At 46.1% G+C, this 13,903-nt stretch overlaps 1 protein-coding gene across 1 annotated transcript in view; it reads left to right on the top strand.

Moving 5' to 3' along the window:
- Positions 1–13,903, top strand: part of xpo7 (exportin 7) — a 46,725-nt gene that overhangs the window by 31,812 nt on the left and 1,010 nt on the right. The window contains 11 exon segments of the mRNA XM_053339815.1: positions 747–810; positions 909–1,017; positions 2,132–2,238; positions 2,828–2,916; positions 5,419–5,526; positions 6,901–6,983; positions 9,298–9,512; positions 10,352–10,490; positions 11,008–11,165; positions 13,092–13,190; positions 13,609–13,736. Of these exon segments, the coding sequence (XP_053195790.1) occupies positions 747–810; positions 909–1,017; positions 2,132–2,238; positions 2,828–2,916; positions 5,419–5,526; positions 6,901–6,983; positions 9,298–9,512; positions 10,352–10,490; positions 11,008–11,165; positions 13,092–13,190; positions 13,609–13,736 (1,299 nt within the window).

Here is a 13,903-nt window from a genome sequence, read left to right on the forward strand (position 1 = left end):
ACCAGGTCTTAAATTACATTTAGTTAAGTCCTAAATATGTGCGTTGATGTATCACTTCCTCCGTCGCCTTGGTGGGATTCAGTTAGATCAGTTTTGGTTAAAAGCGATACCAAACGGTCAATTAGAAACGCTGTGTTATTATCTGCAAGAAGTCTCTTAAATGATGCAAACTTGGTGTGAAAGCACTGATGTCACACACAAGATCACATCAGATATTTAGTTCCTTTGAAAGTAAAACTGAAACTGCGATTTTCCTTATTTTGTCGTACTTCGTGTAGGTCTTAAATTGAATACATAAAGGTTTTTAAAAGTCTTAAATTTAACTTGTTCAAACCTGCAGAAACACTGTTTTTACAAAGTGAGGACATTTAAATAAAGCGAGGACATTTAAACAAAGCGAGGACATTTAAATAAAGTGAGGACATTTACACAAAGCGAGGACCTTTTGGCCGGTCCTCACTTTGTTTTCACTCTTCAAACGCTGCTGTCAAATTTTCACAGACTTCCTTAGAAAAGTGTTAAAAATTAGAGAAATAAACCAGTTTCTCTGTGTGTGTGTGTGTGTGTGCGTGTGTGTGTGTGTGTGCGTGTGTGTGTGTGTGTGTGTCAGTCACCTGCACACACACCTGCATCCTTCTGGAAACGTTGGACCAACCAATCAGAACTTGTGACTCTTGTGTGTGTGTAAATATAATCTGTAATCAGCTGGATTTGTGTTTTTGCTCCTTGACTTTCTGCTCGTTCACGTACAGCAGCGTGAGGAAGTTAGTGAAGCTCAGCGCTGTCCAGTTCATGTTGAATAATCACACGGTGAGTTCAGCTCGTCTCTAAACGCAGAAACTCCGAAACTCTCCGTTATAAATGTTTAAAATGTGTTTCTAACGAGCGCCGCCGTCTCTGTGTGTCAGAGCGAGCACTTCTCCTTCCTGGGAGTGAACAACCAGTCCAACCTGAGCGACATGCGGTGTCGGACCACCTTCTACACCGCGCTGGGCCGCCTGCTGATGGTCGATCTCGGTAAAGGTTTTTATTTTTATTTATTTATTTAACATTTATTTTGGCGGGGCACACGACAATCAACATTTCAGTTCACACCTCAATGTAGATAGTTTTCAGTAGGGCTGTCAGCGTTAACACGTTAATCGCGATTAGATTAATGCAATCCATAACGCGTTAATTTTTTTAAATCGTTTTTTAATATTGCAAGCCTTTTTGTCCCTTCTACTCCCCCGTAGACGGCTCCTCTAGCTGTAGCGCTATGCTTTGAAGTGGCCTCCTGCAGTAAACCTACCGCGCTGATGGAAAGTAAGAGAGCTACTGGACTTTTGAACGGCTTGTTTAACTTTAAAACGATTTTAACTGTCAAACGATTAATTTTTTTAATCGAGATTAATCGCATAATTTCCATAGTTAATCTCGATTAATGGCGTTTTGAATTGCATGTTTAAAATCCTGTTATTTTCCATTTGAAGGCAGTTTTAAGCCCATAATGTAAAGCATTTCTTACCAGAGTGTCTTAACTGGGAATCTATCACGGCTCTGCTGCGACTCCCACACTCCAAAATGGTCCTTTGGTGGAGCTGAGGCTGGCTTGGCTGCACCTGGGTGTTTAGCGTGGAGGTGCTAACTCAAACTCCACGTACTCCGGTGGTAGTTAAACTCCGTTTGACACAGGTTGCATTTTACTTTTGACTTGTCAACTGAAGCGTCTGGAAGTGTTTTAAAGTTAAACAAGCCGTTCAAAAGTCCAGTAGCTCTCTTACTTTCCATCAGCGCGGTAGGTTTACTGCAGGAGGCCACTTCAAAGCATAGCGCTACAGCTAGAGGAGCCGTCTACGGGGCAGGAGAAGGGACAAAAAGGCTTGCAACATTAAAATGCCATTAAAAAAATTAACGCGTTATGGATTGCATTAATTTAATCGCGATTAATGCGTTAACGATGACAGCCCTAGTAATAATGAACTATAAATACCAGATTCATGAAACATCATCAACCGTTTCTTCAATATTACTGTCGACTAGAAAACAAAAAGAAACATGTAAAAAGAGCCTCTTGTGTGTGTGTGTGTGTTTCTCTGTGTGTGTGTGTGTGTGTGTTTCTGTGTGTGTGTGTGTGTGTGTGTGTGTGCAGGCGAGGACGAGGACCAGTTTGAACAGTTCATGCTTCCTCTGACGGCGGCGTTTGAAGCTGTGGCTCAAATGTTGAGTACGAACACGTTCAATGAGCAGGAGGCCAAGGTGAGACACACATATACACACACACACACACACAGAGACACACACTCTCACACACACAGAGACACACACTCTCACACACTCACTCACTCACACACATAAACACACACACAGACAGAGAGACACACACACATAAACACACACTCACTCACTCACGCACACACACACACACTCTCATTCACACACACACACTCTCACTCACACACACTGACACACACTCACGCACACACACTCTCACACTCACACACTGACACACACACTCTCACACACTCACTCTCTCACACACACATAAACACTCACACACTCACTCACACTCTCACTCACTCACACACACACTCACTCACACTCTCACTCACACACACACTCACTCACTCACACAGACTCTCACACACACACGCACTCTCACTCAAACACTCTCACACACACACACACACTCTCACTCAAACACTCTCTCACACACACACACACACACTCTCTCACTCTCTCACTCACACACACACACTCATTATAATGTCAGTTAAGTGCAGCAGTGATGCAAACAGCAGATTTCAGCTCTGACCTCCGAGTTCTTCTTCTGTGGTTTTTCTTGCAGAGGACTTTGGTGGGTTTGGTGCGAGACCTCCGAGGCATCGCCTTCGCCTTCAACGCCAAGACGAGTTTCATGATGCTGTTCGACTGGATGTATCCTCTCAGCTGGCAGCGCCGTCACATGATACACGTCACATGACCTGCAGCTATACGTCACATGACCTGCAGCTACACGTCACATGACCCGCAGCTACACGTCACATGACCTGCAGCTATACGTCACATGACCTGCAGCTATACGTCACATGACCTGCAGCTATACGTCACATGACCCGCAGCTATACGTCACATGACCTGCAGCTATATGTCACATGACCTGCAGCTATATGTCATATGACCTGCAGCTGTACGTCACATGACCTGCAGCTGTACGTCACATGACCTGCAGCTGTACGTCACATGACCTGCAGCTGTACGTCACATGACCTGCAGCTATACGTCACATGACCTGCAGCTTTACGTCACATGACCTGCAGCTGTACGTCACATGACCTGCAGCTGTACGTCACATGACCTGCAGCTATACGTCACATGACCTGCAGCAGCTTTACGTCACATGACCTGCAGCTGTACGTCACATGACCTGCAGCTGTACGTCACATGACCTGCAGCTGTACGTCACATGACCTGCAGCTGTACGTCACATGACCTGCAGCTATACGTCACATGACCTGCAGCTGTACGTCACATGACCTGCAGCTACACGTCACATGACCTGCAGCTATATGTCACATGACCTGCAGCTATATGTCACATGACTTGCAGCTATATGTCACATGACCTGCAGCTATACGTCACATGACCTGCAGCTACACGTCATATGACCTGCAGCTACACGTCACATGACCTGCAGCTACACGTCACATGACCTGCAGCTATATGTCACATGACCTGCAGCTACACGTCACATGACCCGCAGCTACACGTCACATGATCTACAGCTACACGTCACATGACCTGCAGCTACACGTCACATGACCTGCAGCTGTACGTCACATGACCTGCAGCTACAAGTCACATGACCTGCAGCTATGTCACATGACCTGCAGCTATGTCACATGACCTGCAGCTATGTCACATGACCTGCAGCTATACGTCACATGACCTGCAGCTATGTCACATGACCTGCAGCTGTACGTCACAGGATCTGCAGCTATATGTCACATGACCTGCAGCTATACGTCACATGACCTGCAGCTATACGTCACATGACCTGCAGCTATATGTCACATGACCTGAAGCTGTACGTCACATGACCTGAAGCTTATTACATATTATATACATATATGGCTGCATGTACAGTACTGTGTAAACGACTGTAGGACATAGAACTGTAGAACGTAGGGTCTGTAGAACTGTAGAACGTAGGGTCTGTAGAACTGTAGAACGTGGTATCTGTGGTACTGTAGAACTATAGATCGTGGTATCTGTGGTACTGTAGAACTATAGATCGTGGTATCTGTGGAACTGTAGAACGTAGGGTCTGTAGAACTGTAGAACTATAGAACGTGGTGTCTGTGGAACTGTAGAACTATAGAACGTGGTGTCTGTGGAACTGTAGAACTATAGATCGTGGTATCTGTGGAACTGTAGAACGTAGGGTCTGTAGAACTATAGATCGTGGTATCTGTGGAACTGTAGAACTATAGATCGTGGTATCTGTGGAACTGTAGAACGTAGGGTCTGTAGAACTGTAGAACTATAGAACGTGGTGTCTGTGGAACTGTAGAACTATAGAACGTGGTGTCTGTGGAACTGTAGAACTATAGATCGTGGTATCTGTGGAACTGTAGAACGTAGGGTCTGTAGAACTGTAGAACGTGGTATCTGGAACTATAGAACGTGGTATCTGTGGTACTGTAGAACTATAGAACGTGGCGTCTGTGGAACTATAGAACGTCGTGTCTGTACAACTGTAGTACCTGGCGTCTGTGGAACTATAGAACGTCGTGTCTGTGGAACTGTAGAACTATAGAACGTGGTGTCTGGAACTATAGATCGTGGTATCTGTGGTACTGTAGAACTATAGATCGTGGTATCTGTGGAACTGTAGAACTATAGATCGTGGTATCTGTGGAACTGTAGAACTATAGATCGTGGTATCTGTGGAACTGTAGAACTATAGAACGTGGCATCTGTGGAACTGTAGAACGTGGTGTCTGTGGAACTGTAGAACGTGGTGTCTGTGGAACTGTGGAACTGTAGAACTATAGAACGTGGTGTCTGTGGAACTGTAGAACGTGGTATCTGTGGAACTGTAGAACTAGAGAACGTGGTGTCTGTGGAACTGTAGAACGTGGTATCTGTGGAACTGTAGAACTAGAGAACGTGGTGTCTGTGGAACTGTAGAACGTGGCGTCTGTGGAACTGTAGAACGTGGTATCTGTGGAACTGTAGAACTAGAGAACGTGGTGTCTGTGGAACTGTAGAACGTGGTATCTGTGGAACTGTAGAACTAGAGAACGTGGTGTCTGTGGAACTGTAGAACGTGGCGTCTGTAGAACTATAGAACGTGTGTCTGTGGAACTGTAGAACTATAGAACGTGGCGTCTGTGGAACTGTAGAACGTGGCGTGCTCTTTGACTCCGCCCCCAGATATCCGGCCTACATGCCGATCCTGCAGCGAGCCATCGAGCTGTGGTACCACGACCCAGCATGCACCACTCCGGTCCTCAAGCTGATGGCCGAGCTCGTCCACAACAGGTAAGCGCTCAGGGCTCAGGTGTGTGAGAGCAGCAAGGCCTGATGGGAAATAACTTCAGCCGAATAACCTGCAAGGCCTGATGGGAAATACCTTCAACCGAAGAGTTAAATATTAAACTTTCACTGAGCTGGATTTAACTTTAAGATTTAACTTTAATCCTTCCTCTCTCCCTTCCTTCCTTCCTTCCTCTCTCTCCCTTTCTTTCCTTCCTCTCTCCCTTCCTTCCTTCCTTCATCCCTTCCTTCCTCACTCTCTCCCTTCCTTCCTTCCTTCCTTCCTCACTCTCTCCCTTCCTTCCTTCCTCCCTCCCTCTCTCCCTTCCTTCTTTCCTCTCTCCCTTCCTTCCTTCCTCTCTCCCTTCCTTCCTCCTTTCCCTCCTCTCTCCCTCTCTCTCTTCCTTCCTTCATCCCTTCCCCTCTCCCTTCCTTCATCCCTTCCTCTCTCCCTTCTTTCCTTCCTTCCTCTCTCCCTTCTTTCCTTCCTTCCTTCCTCTTTCCTTCTCTCCCTTCCTTCATCCCTTCCTCTCTCCCTTCTTTCCTTCCTTCCTCTCTCCCTTCTTTCCTTCCTTCCTTCCTCTTTCCTTCTTTCCCTTCCTTCCTCTCTCCCTTTTTTCCTTCCTTCCTCTCTCCTTTCCTTCCTTTAACTTTAAGATTTATCCCTTCCTCTCTCCCTGCTTTCCTTCCTTCCTTCCTCTCTCTCCCTTTCTTCCTTCCTCTCTCCCTTCCTTCCTCACTCTCTCCCTTCCCTCCGTCCTTCCTCCCTCTCTCCCTTTCTTCCTTCCTCGCTCCCTTCTTTCCTTCCTCTCTCCCTTCCTTCCTTCCTCTCTCTCTTCCTTCCTTCATCCCTTCCTCTCTCCCTTCCTTCCTCCTTTCCCTCCTCTCTCCCTCTCTCTCTTCCTTCCTTCATCCCTTCCCCTCTCCCTTCCTCTCTCCCTTTTTTCCTTCCTTCCTTCTCTCCCTTCCTTCTTTCCTCTCTCCCTTCTTTCCTTCCTTCCTTCCTCTTTCCTTCTCTCCCTTCCTTCCTCTCTCCCTTTTTTCCTTCCTTCCTCTCTCCTTTCCTTCCTTTAATTTAAGATTGTATCCCTTCCTCTCTCCCTTCTTTCCTTCCTTCCTTCCTCTCTCCTTTCCTTCCTTCCTCTCTCCCTTCCTTCCTCCCTTCCTCTCTCCCTTCCTTCCTCCCTCCCTTCCTCTCTCCTTCTCTCTCTCCCTTCCTTCCTCTCTCCCTTCCTTCCTCTCTCCCTTCTTTCCTTCCTTCCTTCCTTCCTCTCTCCTTTCCTTCCTTTAACTTTAAGTCTTTTTAACTTTAACCTTTTTAACGTTGATCTTTATTTAGATTTTAACTCTTAATGATGTCTCTCTTTTTTTTTTTTGCAGATCTCAGCGGCTACAGTTTGACGTGTCGTCACCTAACGGCATCCTACTGTTCAGAGAAACCAGCAAGATGATCACCACATACGGTACGTTCATCTACTCTCACCGTTAATACTCAGAGATGATCACCACATACGGTACGTTCATCTACTCTCACCGTTAATACTCAGAGATGATCACCACATACGGTACGTTCTTAGAGTTAAAGGAAGGAAAGGAGAGGAAGGAAGGAAGGAAAGGAGGGAGAGAGGAAAGAAGAAAGGGAGAGAAGGAGAGAGGAAGGAAGGAAAGAAGGGAGAGAGGAAAGAAGAAAGGGAGAGAAGGAGAGAGGAAAGAAGGGAGAGAGGAAGGAAGGAAAGAAGGGAGAGAGGAAGGGAGGGTGGAAGGAAGGAGAGAAGAAGGAAGGTGAGGAAGATAGGAAGAAGGTGAGGAAGGAAGGAAGAGAGGAAGGAAAGGAGGAGGAGAGGGAAATAAAGAAGGAAGGAAGGAAAGAAGGGAGAGGGGAAGGAAAGAAGGGAGAGGGAAATAAAGAAGGAAGAGAGGAAGGAAGGAAGACGGTACGTTCATTTACTCTCACCATAAATACTCAGAGATGATCACCACATAATTAAAGGAAGGAAAGGAGAGAGGAAGGGATGAAGGAAAGGAGAGAGGAAGGGATAAATCTAAAGTTAAAGGAAGGAAAGAAGGGAGAGAGGGAGAGAGGAAGGAAGAAAGGGAGAGAAGGAAGGAAAGAAGGGAGAGAAGGAGAGAGGAAGGAAGGAAAGAAGGGAGAGAGGAAGGGAGAGAAGGAGAGAGGAAAGAAGAAAGGGAGAGAGGAAGGGATAAATCTTAAAGTTAAAGGAAGGAAAGGAGAGAGGAAGGAAGGAAAGAAGGGAGAGAGGAAAGAAGAAAGGGAGAGAAGGAGAGAGGAATGAAGGAAGGAAAGAAGAAAGGGAGAGAAGGAGAGAGGAAGGGATACATCTTAAAGTTAAAGGAAGGAAAGGAGAGAGGAAGGAAAGAAAGAACGGAGAGAGGAAGGAAGGAAAGAACGGAGAGAGGAAGGAAGGAAAGAAGGGAGAGAGGAAAGGAGAAAGGGAGAGGAAGGAAGGAAGGAAAGGAGGGAGAGAGGAAAGAAGAGAGGGAGAGAAGGAGAGAGGAAGGGATAAATCTTAAAGTTAAAGGAAGGAAAGGAGAGAGGAAGGAAGGAAAGAAGGGAGAGAAGGAGAGAGGAAGGAAGGAAGGAAGGGAGAGAGGAAAGAAGAAAGGGAGAGAAAGAGAGAGTAAGGAAGGAAAGAAGGGAGAGGTACGTTCATCTGCTCTCACTGTAAATACTCAGAGAGACGATACGGAGAACGAAACGGCTCAAAAATAAGAGTTTATTAAAAGAACAGATAAAAGTTATAAAAAAGACGTCGGAAGGTTTTTAGAAATCAGTTTTCTGACATTCGATCGATCAAATCATTAAATCATGAATGTTTATTGATCATTAATGTTCCTTCCTACCATTTGTCCTTCCTGTCTTCTCTTCCTTCTTTTCATTCCTTCCCCTCTCCTTTCCTTCCTTCCTTCCATCTGTCCTTCCTTCCATTTGTCCTTCCTTCCTCTCTCTCTCCCTCTCTCCCTTCCTTCCTTCCTCTCTCTTCCATCCTTCTCTCCCTTCCTTCCTCTCTCTCTCTCTCCCTTCCTTCCTTCCTTCCTTCTTCTCTCCCGTCCTTCCTTCTTCTCTCCCGTCCTTCCTTCTTCTCTCCCGTCCTTCCTTCTTCTCTCCCTTCCCTCCTTCCCTCCTCGCTCCCTTCCTTCCTCTCTCCCATCCTCCCTTCCCTCCTCTCTCTCCCTTCCTTCCTTCCTTCCTCTCTCCATTCTTTCCTCCCTTCCTGCCTCTCTCCCTTCCCTCCCTCTCTTCCTTCCTTCCTTCCTTCCTCTCTCTCTCCCTTCCTTCCTTCCTTCCCCTCTCTCTCTCTTCCTTCCTCCTTCCCTCCTCTCTCCCTCCCTTCCTTCCTCTCTATCTCCCTTCCTTCTTTCCACTCTCCCTTCCTTCCTTTCTTCCTCTTTCCCTTCCTTCTTCCCTCCCTCTCTCCCTTCCCTCCTTCCTTCCTTCCTTCCTTCCTTCCTTCTTCCCTCCCTCCCTTTCTTCCTTCTTCCCTTCCTTTCTCTCTCCCTTCCTTCCTTCCCTCTCTCCAATCTTTCCTTCCTCTCTCTCCCTCCCTCCTGTCCTCCCTCTCTCTCCCTTCCTTCCTTCCTTCCAATCTCTCTCTCCCATCCTCTCTCCCTTCCCTCCTTCCCATCCTCTCTCCCTTCCTTCCTCTCTCCCTCTCTCCCTCCTTTCCTCCCTCCCTCTCTCCCTTCCCTCCTTCCCTTCCTTCCTTGCCTCCTCCTTCCCTTCCTTAATATGTATTGTTCATGTGTCTCCTCCCCCAGGGAACCGTATCCTGACGTTGGGGGAAGTACCGAAGGATCAGGTTTACGGAGTGAAGCTGAAGGGAGTGAGCGTGTGCTTCGCCATGTTGAAGGCGGTGCTCAGCGGAAACTACGTCAACTTCGGGGTTTTCCGTCTCTATGGCGACGACGCGCTCGACAACGCCTTACAGACCTTCATCAAGCTCCTGCTGTCCATCCCTCACAGTGACTTACTCGTACGTTCACTCCTTCCTTCCTCCCTTCCTTCCCTTCATTCCTTCCTTCCTTCCTTCACTCATTCCTTCCCTTCCTTCCTTCTCCCTCACAGTGACTTACTCGTACGTTCCTCTCTTCCTTCCTTCCTTCCTTCCTCCCTCACAGTGACTTACTCGTATGTTCACTCCTTCCTTCCTTCCTTCCTTCTCTCCTTCCTTCCTTCGTTCCTTCCGTCCTTCTCCCTCACAGTGACTTACTCATACGTTCAGTCCTTGCTTCCTCCCTGCCTTCCTTCCTTCCTTCCTTCTCCCTCGCAATGACTTACTTGTATGTTCAGTCCTTCCTTCCTTCCTTCCTTCCTTTCTTTCTTTCTGTCTTCTTTCCTCCTTTCCTCCTTTCTTCCTTTCCTCCTTCCTTCTTTCCTCCTTCCTTCCTTCCTTCATCCCTTCCCTCCATCCTTCCTCCCTTCCCTCCTTCTTTCCTTCTCCCTCACAGTGACTTACTCGTACGTCTTTTTTTCTCCCTCCTTCCTTCCTTCCCTCCTTCCTTCCTTCTTTTCCCTCCGTCTCTCTTTCCTTCCTTCCTTCCTTCTTTTCCCTCCCTCCCTTCCTTTCTTCCTTCCTTCCTTCCGTCTGTCATCCTCTGACACGTTGCATGATGTTTCTGGAGCTTTCTCCTCCCTAACGCTGGTCTTCCTCCGCTCTCTGCAGGACTATCCTAAACTCAGCCAGTCCTTCTACTCTCTGCTCCTTCCTTCCTTCCTTTCCTTCCTTTCCTTCCTTCTTTTCCTTCCTTATATAATACGTATATAAGGACATCACTAACCTCCCTAACGCTGGTCTTCCTCCGCTCTCTGCAGGACTATCCTAAACTCAGCCAGTCCTTCTACTCTCTGCTGGAGGTGCTGACGCAAGATCACATGAACTTCATCGCCAGCCTGGAGCCTCACGTGGTCATGTACATCCTGTCCTCCATATCGGAGGGGCTCACCGCTCTCGGTAACATTTAACTTTTTATTCATGTGCACATTAACAATTCGAAGATGGAAGGAAGGTAGGAGGGAAGGGAGAACGGACTAATGTTAGGAAGGAAGGGAGAACAGACTAATGTAAGGAAGGAAGGAAGGAAGAAAGGCAGGAAGGTAGGAAGGAACGGAGAACTGACTAATGTAAGGAAGGAAGGAAGTAAAAGAAGATAGGAAGGAAGGAAGGAAGGAAAAGACAGGAAGGAAGGGAGGGAGGAAGGAACGAAGGAAGGAACGAAGAAAGGAAGGAAGAAGGAAAGGAGGGAGAAAGGCAGGAAGGACGGTGGGAAGGCAGGAAGGAAGGAAAGATGGAAGAGAAGGGAAGGAAGGAAGGAAAGATGGAAGAGATGGAAGGAAGGGAGGAAGGAAGGAAAAGAAGGTGGGAAGGAAGGAAGAAAGGGAGAACGGACTAATGAGGAGAATATATATGAACAGGATGTAAAGGGTTAACTGTGTGTGTATCTGTGTGCGTGTGTGCGTGTGTGTTGCAGATACGATGGTGTGTACAGGCTGCTGCTCCAGTCTGGATCACATAGTGACGTACTTGTTCAAGCAGCTCTCTCGCTCCACGAAGAAACGTCCGACTCCGATGGCGACGGACGATCGCTTCCTGCACATCATGCAGCAGCACCCAGAGATGATCCAACAGGTCAGCTGATCGATCAGTCATCCATCAATCAATCAATCAATCAATCCATCAATCAATCAGTCAGACTCTATACAGCAGCTTTCATTCAGGTTAATGTAGTTCAAAGTGCTTCACAGCTGATAATCACACAACACAAAGATAAGGACTAAGGCCAAGTCCACACGTACCAAAACCATCTTTCCCCCCCCCCCGTTGTCCCTGACATCGGATCCATCTCAACACGACTCAACACGCTACTTCATATTCCAGCCTGTAGGGGGCGCTACATCTAACATCCTCAATCAGTCTGTTTAAGTGTGACTGTGTCATTTTAACAGAGTTACACAGACTGACTCCAACAGGCAGCACTCCCTGGTGAGGTGTTCAAACACACGGTGCGTTCAAGGGCCCGTTGTATGTTCAAATACACGGTGCGTTCAAGGGCCCGCTGTATGTTCAAATACACGGTGCGTTCAAGGGCCCGCTGTATGTTCAAACACACGGTGCGTTCAAGGACCCGCTGTATGTTCAAACACACGGTGCGTTCAAGGACCCGCTGTATGTTCAAACACACGGTGCGTTCAAGGACCCGCTGTATGTTCAAACACACGGTGCGTTCAAGGACCCGCTGTATGTTCAAACACACGGTGCGTTCAAGGGCCCGCTGTATGTTCAAACACACGGTGCGTTCAAGGGCCCGCTGTATGTTCAAACACATGGTGCGTTCAAGGACCCGCTGTATGATCAAACACACGGTGCGTTCAAGGGCCCGCTGTATGATCAAACACACGGTGCGTTCAAGGACCCGCTGTATGATCAAACACATGGTGCGTTCAAGGGCCCATGGTGCGTTCAAAGACTGTGTTTAGGGTCTGGGGGAACGCGTGCAGCCTATTAAAGCCTTGGATGTACGTCCATGGCTGAGGCTGTATCTGTTGACTGTATGTTATCACAGTGAGGGCTAAGCTCGATGGGTGTGGCGATGACATCATCGAAACGCAGGTATGCGTCTTCACCCTGGGACCAGGTTTCCACCCCGGGACCAGGTTTCACCCCGGGACCAGGTTTCACCCTGGGACCAGGTTTCATCGGCCAAAACGATGCAAAACATCTGCGTTTAAACCAAAAAGCGTCTCCCTGTGGATGATGGCCCCTGAATATAAAGAACAAATTGAATCTATAATAAAACATTTAAAATAAAATAAGAGAAAATTAGAAAATAGGAAAGAATAAGAAAGTTTATTAAAAGTTGGAGTAAAAACAAAAAAAAATAGGTTAAAGAATATTTAAAAAGACAAAACTAAGCTGAAATAAAAGTTAGATTAAAAACTGTATTAATTTTTTTTTTTTTTTAGAGAAAAGTAACAGATGAATAAAGTTGATAAATAGATTTTAAAGATATAGAATTATATAATAATAAAAATAGATAATATAGTAATATATTGTAATAATAAAATAAATAGTAATATATATGTATAGAAATAATAAAATAAAGTAGTTGAAAATTTTAAAATATCTAAATAAAGAAAATTAAAACAATAAGAAGAGTTTAAAGTATTATTTAATAAAAAGGCTGCAATGATCGATTTGTCCACAGGGAGGCGACAGAGAGCTGAAGAAGAGTCTTCAGAGGAGTCTGAGAGTAAAACAGGCTGAAATATGATGAAAATGAGACAGAGTTTAAATCAGTAAGCAGCAGGTTAAAAAGATTATAAAGGTTATAAAGACAAAACAAATGTAATGGAGTTTAATAAAAGTTTATTTTATAATTAAAAACTGGTTAAAAATGCAAAAGTAACAGATGAATAAAGTCGATAAGATGGAAATATAGAATAATATAGTAAGAAATAGTAAAAATAATAATAATAATAATATAGTAATAATAAGAGATAGTAATAAAGTGAAATCATGATAAATGTGAATGTTAACAGTTTGAATGTGTTTCAGATGCTGTCGACAGTGTTGAACATCATCATCTTCGAGGACTGCAGGAACCAATGGTCGATGTCACGGCCGCTGCTAGGCCTCATCCTGCTCAACGAGAAGGTGTGTGTGTGTGTGTGTGTGTGTGTGTGTGTGTGTGTGTGTGTGTGTGTGTGTGTGTGTGTGTGTGTGTGTGTGTGTGTGTGTGTGTGTGTGTGTGTGTGTGTGTGTTAGGCCTCATCCTGCTCAACGAGAAGGTGTGTGTGTGTGTGTGTGTGTGTGTGTGTGTGTGTGTGTGTGTGTGTGTTAGGCCTCATCCTGCTCAACGAGAAGGTGTGTGTGTGTGTGTGTGTGTTAATGTGTGTGTGTGTGTGTCTGTGTGTTCAACGAGAAGGTGTGTGTGTGTGTGTGTGTATATTAATGTGTGAGTGTGTGTTAACCTGTTTGTGTGTGTTAACTTGTGTGTGTGTGTGTGTGTGTGTGTGTGTGTGTGTGTGTTAACCTGTGTGTGTATATTGACGTATCAAAGTGTGTGTTGCAGTATTTCGCTGACCTGAGGAACAGCATCGTGAACAGTCAGCCTCCAGAGAAGCAGCAGGCCATGCACTTATGTTTCGAGAACTTGATGGAGGGAATCGAACGAAATCTACTCACAAAGAATCGAGACAGGTGAGACGCACACGTGTGTAGTGTAGTGTGTGTTTAATGTGTTAGACCACATGAACATGTTGCTGTGCGTCGAGGTGAGGCCGACTATATCTAGCTGGAACTTCTCAACCTCACGCACCAGCTCAGGTTCCTTCCCCACCAGAGAGGTGACGTTCCACGTCCCTAGA

The sequence above is a fragment of the Scomber japonicus genome, chromosome 19 (assembly GCF_027409825.1).
Source record: "Scomber japonicus isolate fScoJap1 chromosome 19, fScoJap1.pri, whole genome shotgun sequence".
Classification (NCBI taxonomy): Eukaryota; Metazoa; Chordata; class Actinopteri; order Scombriformes; family Scombridae; genus Scomber; species Scomber japonicus.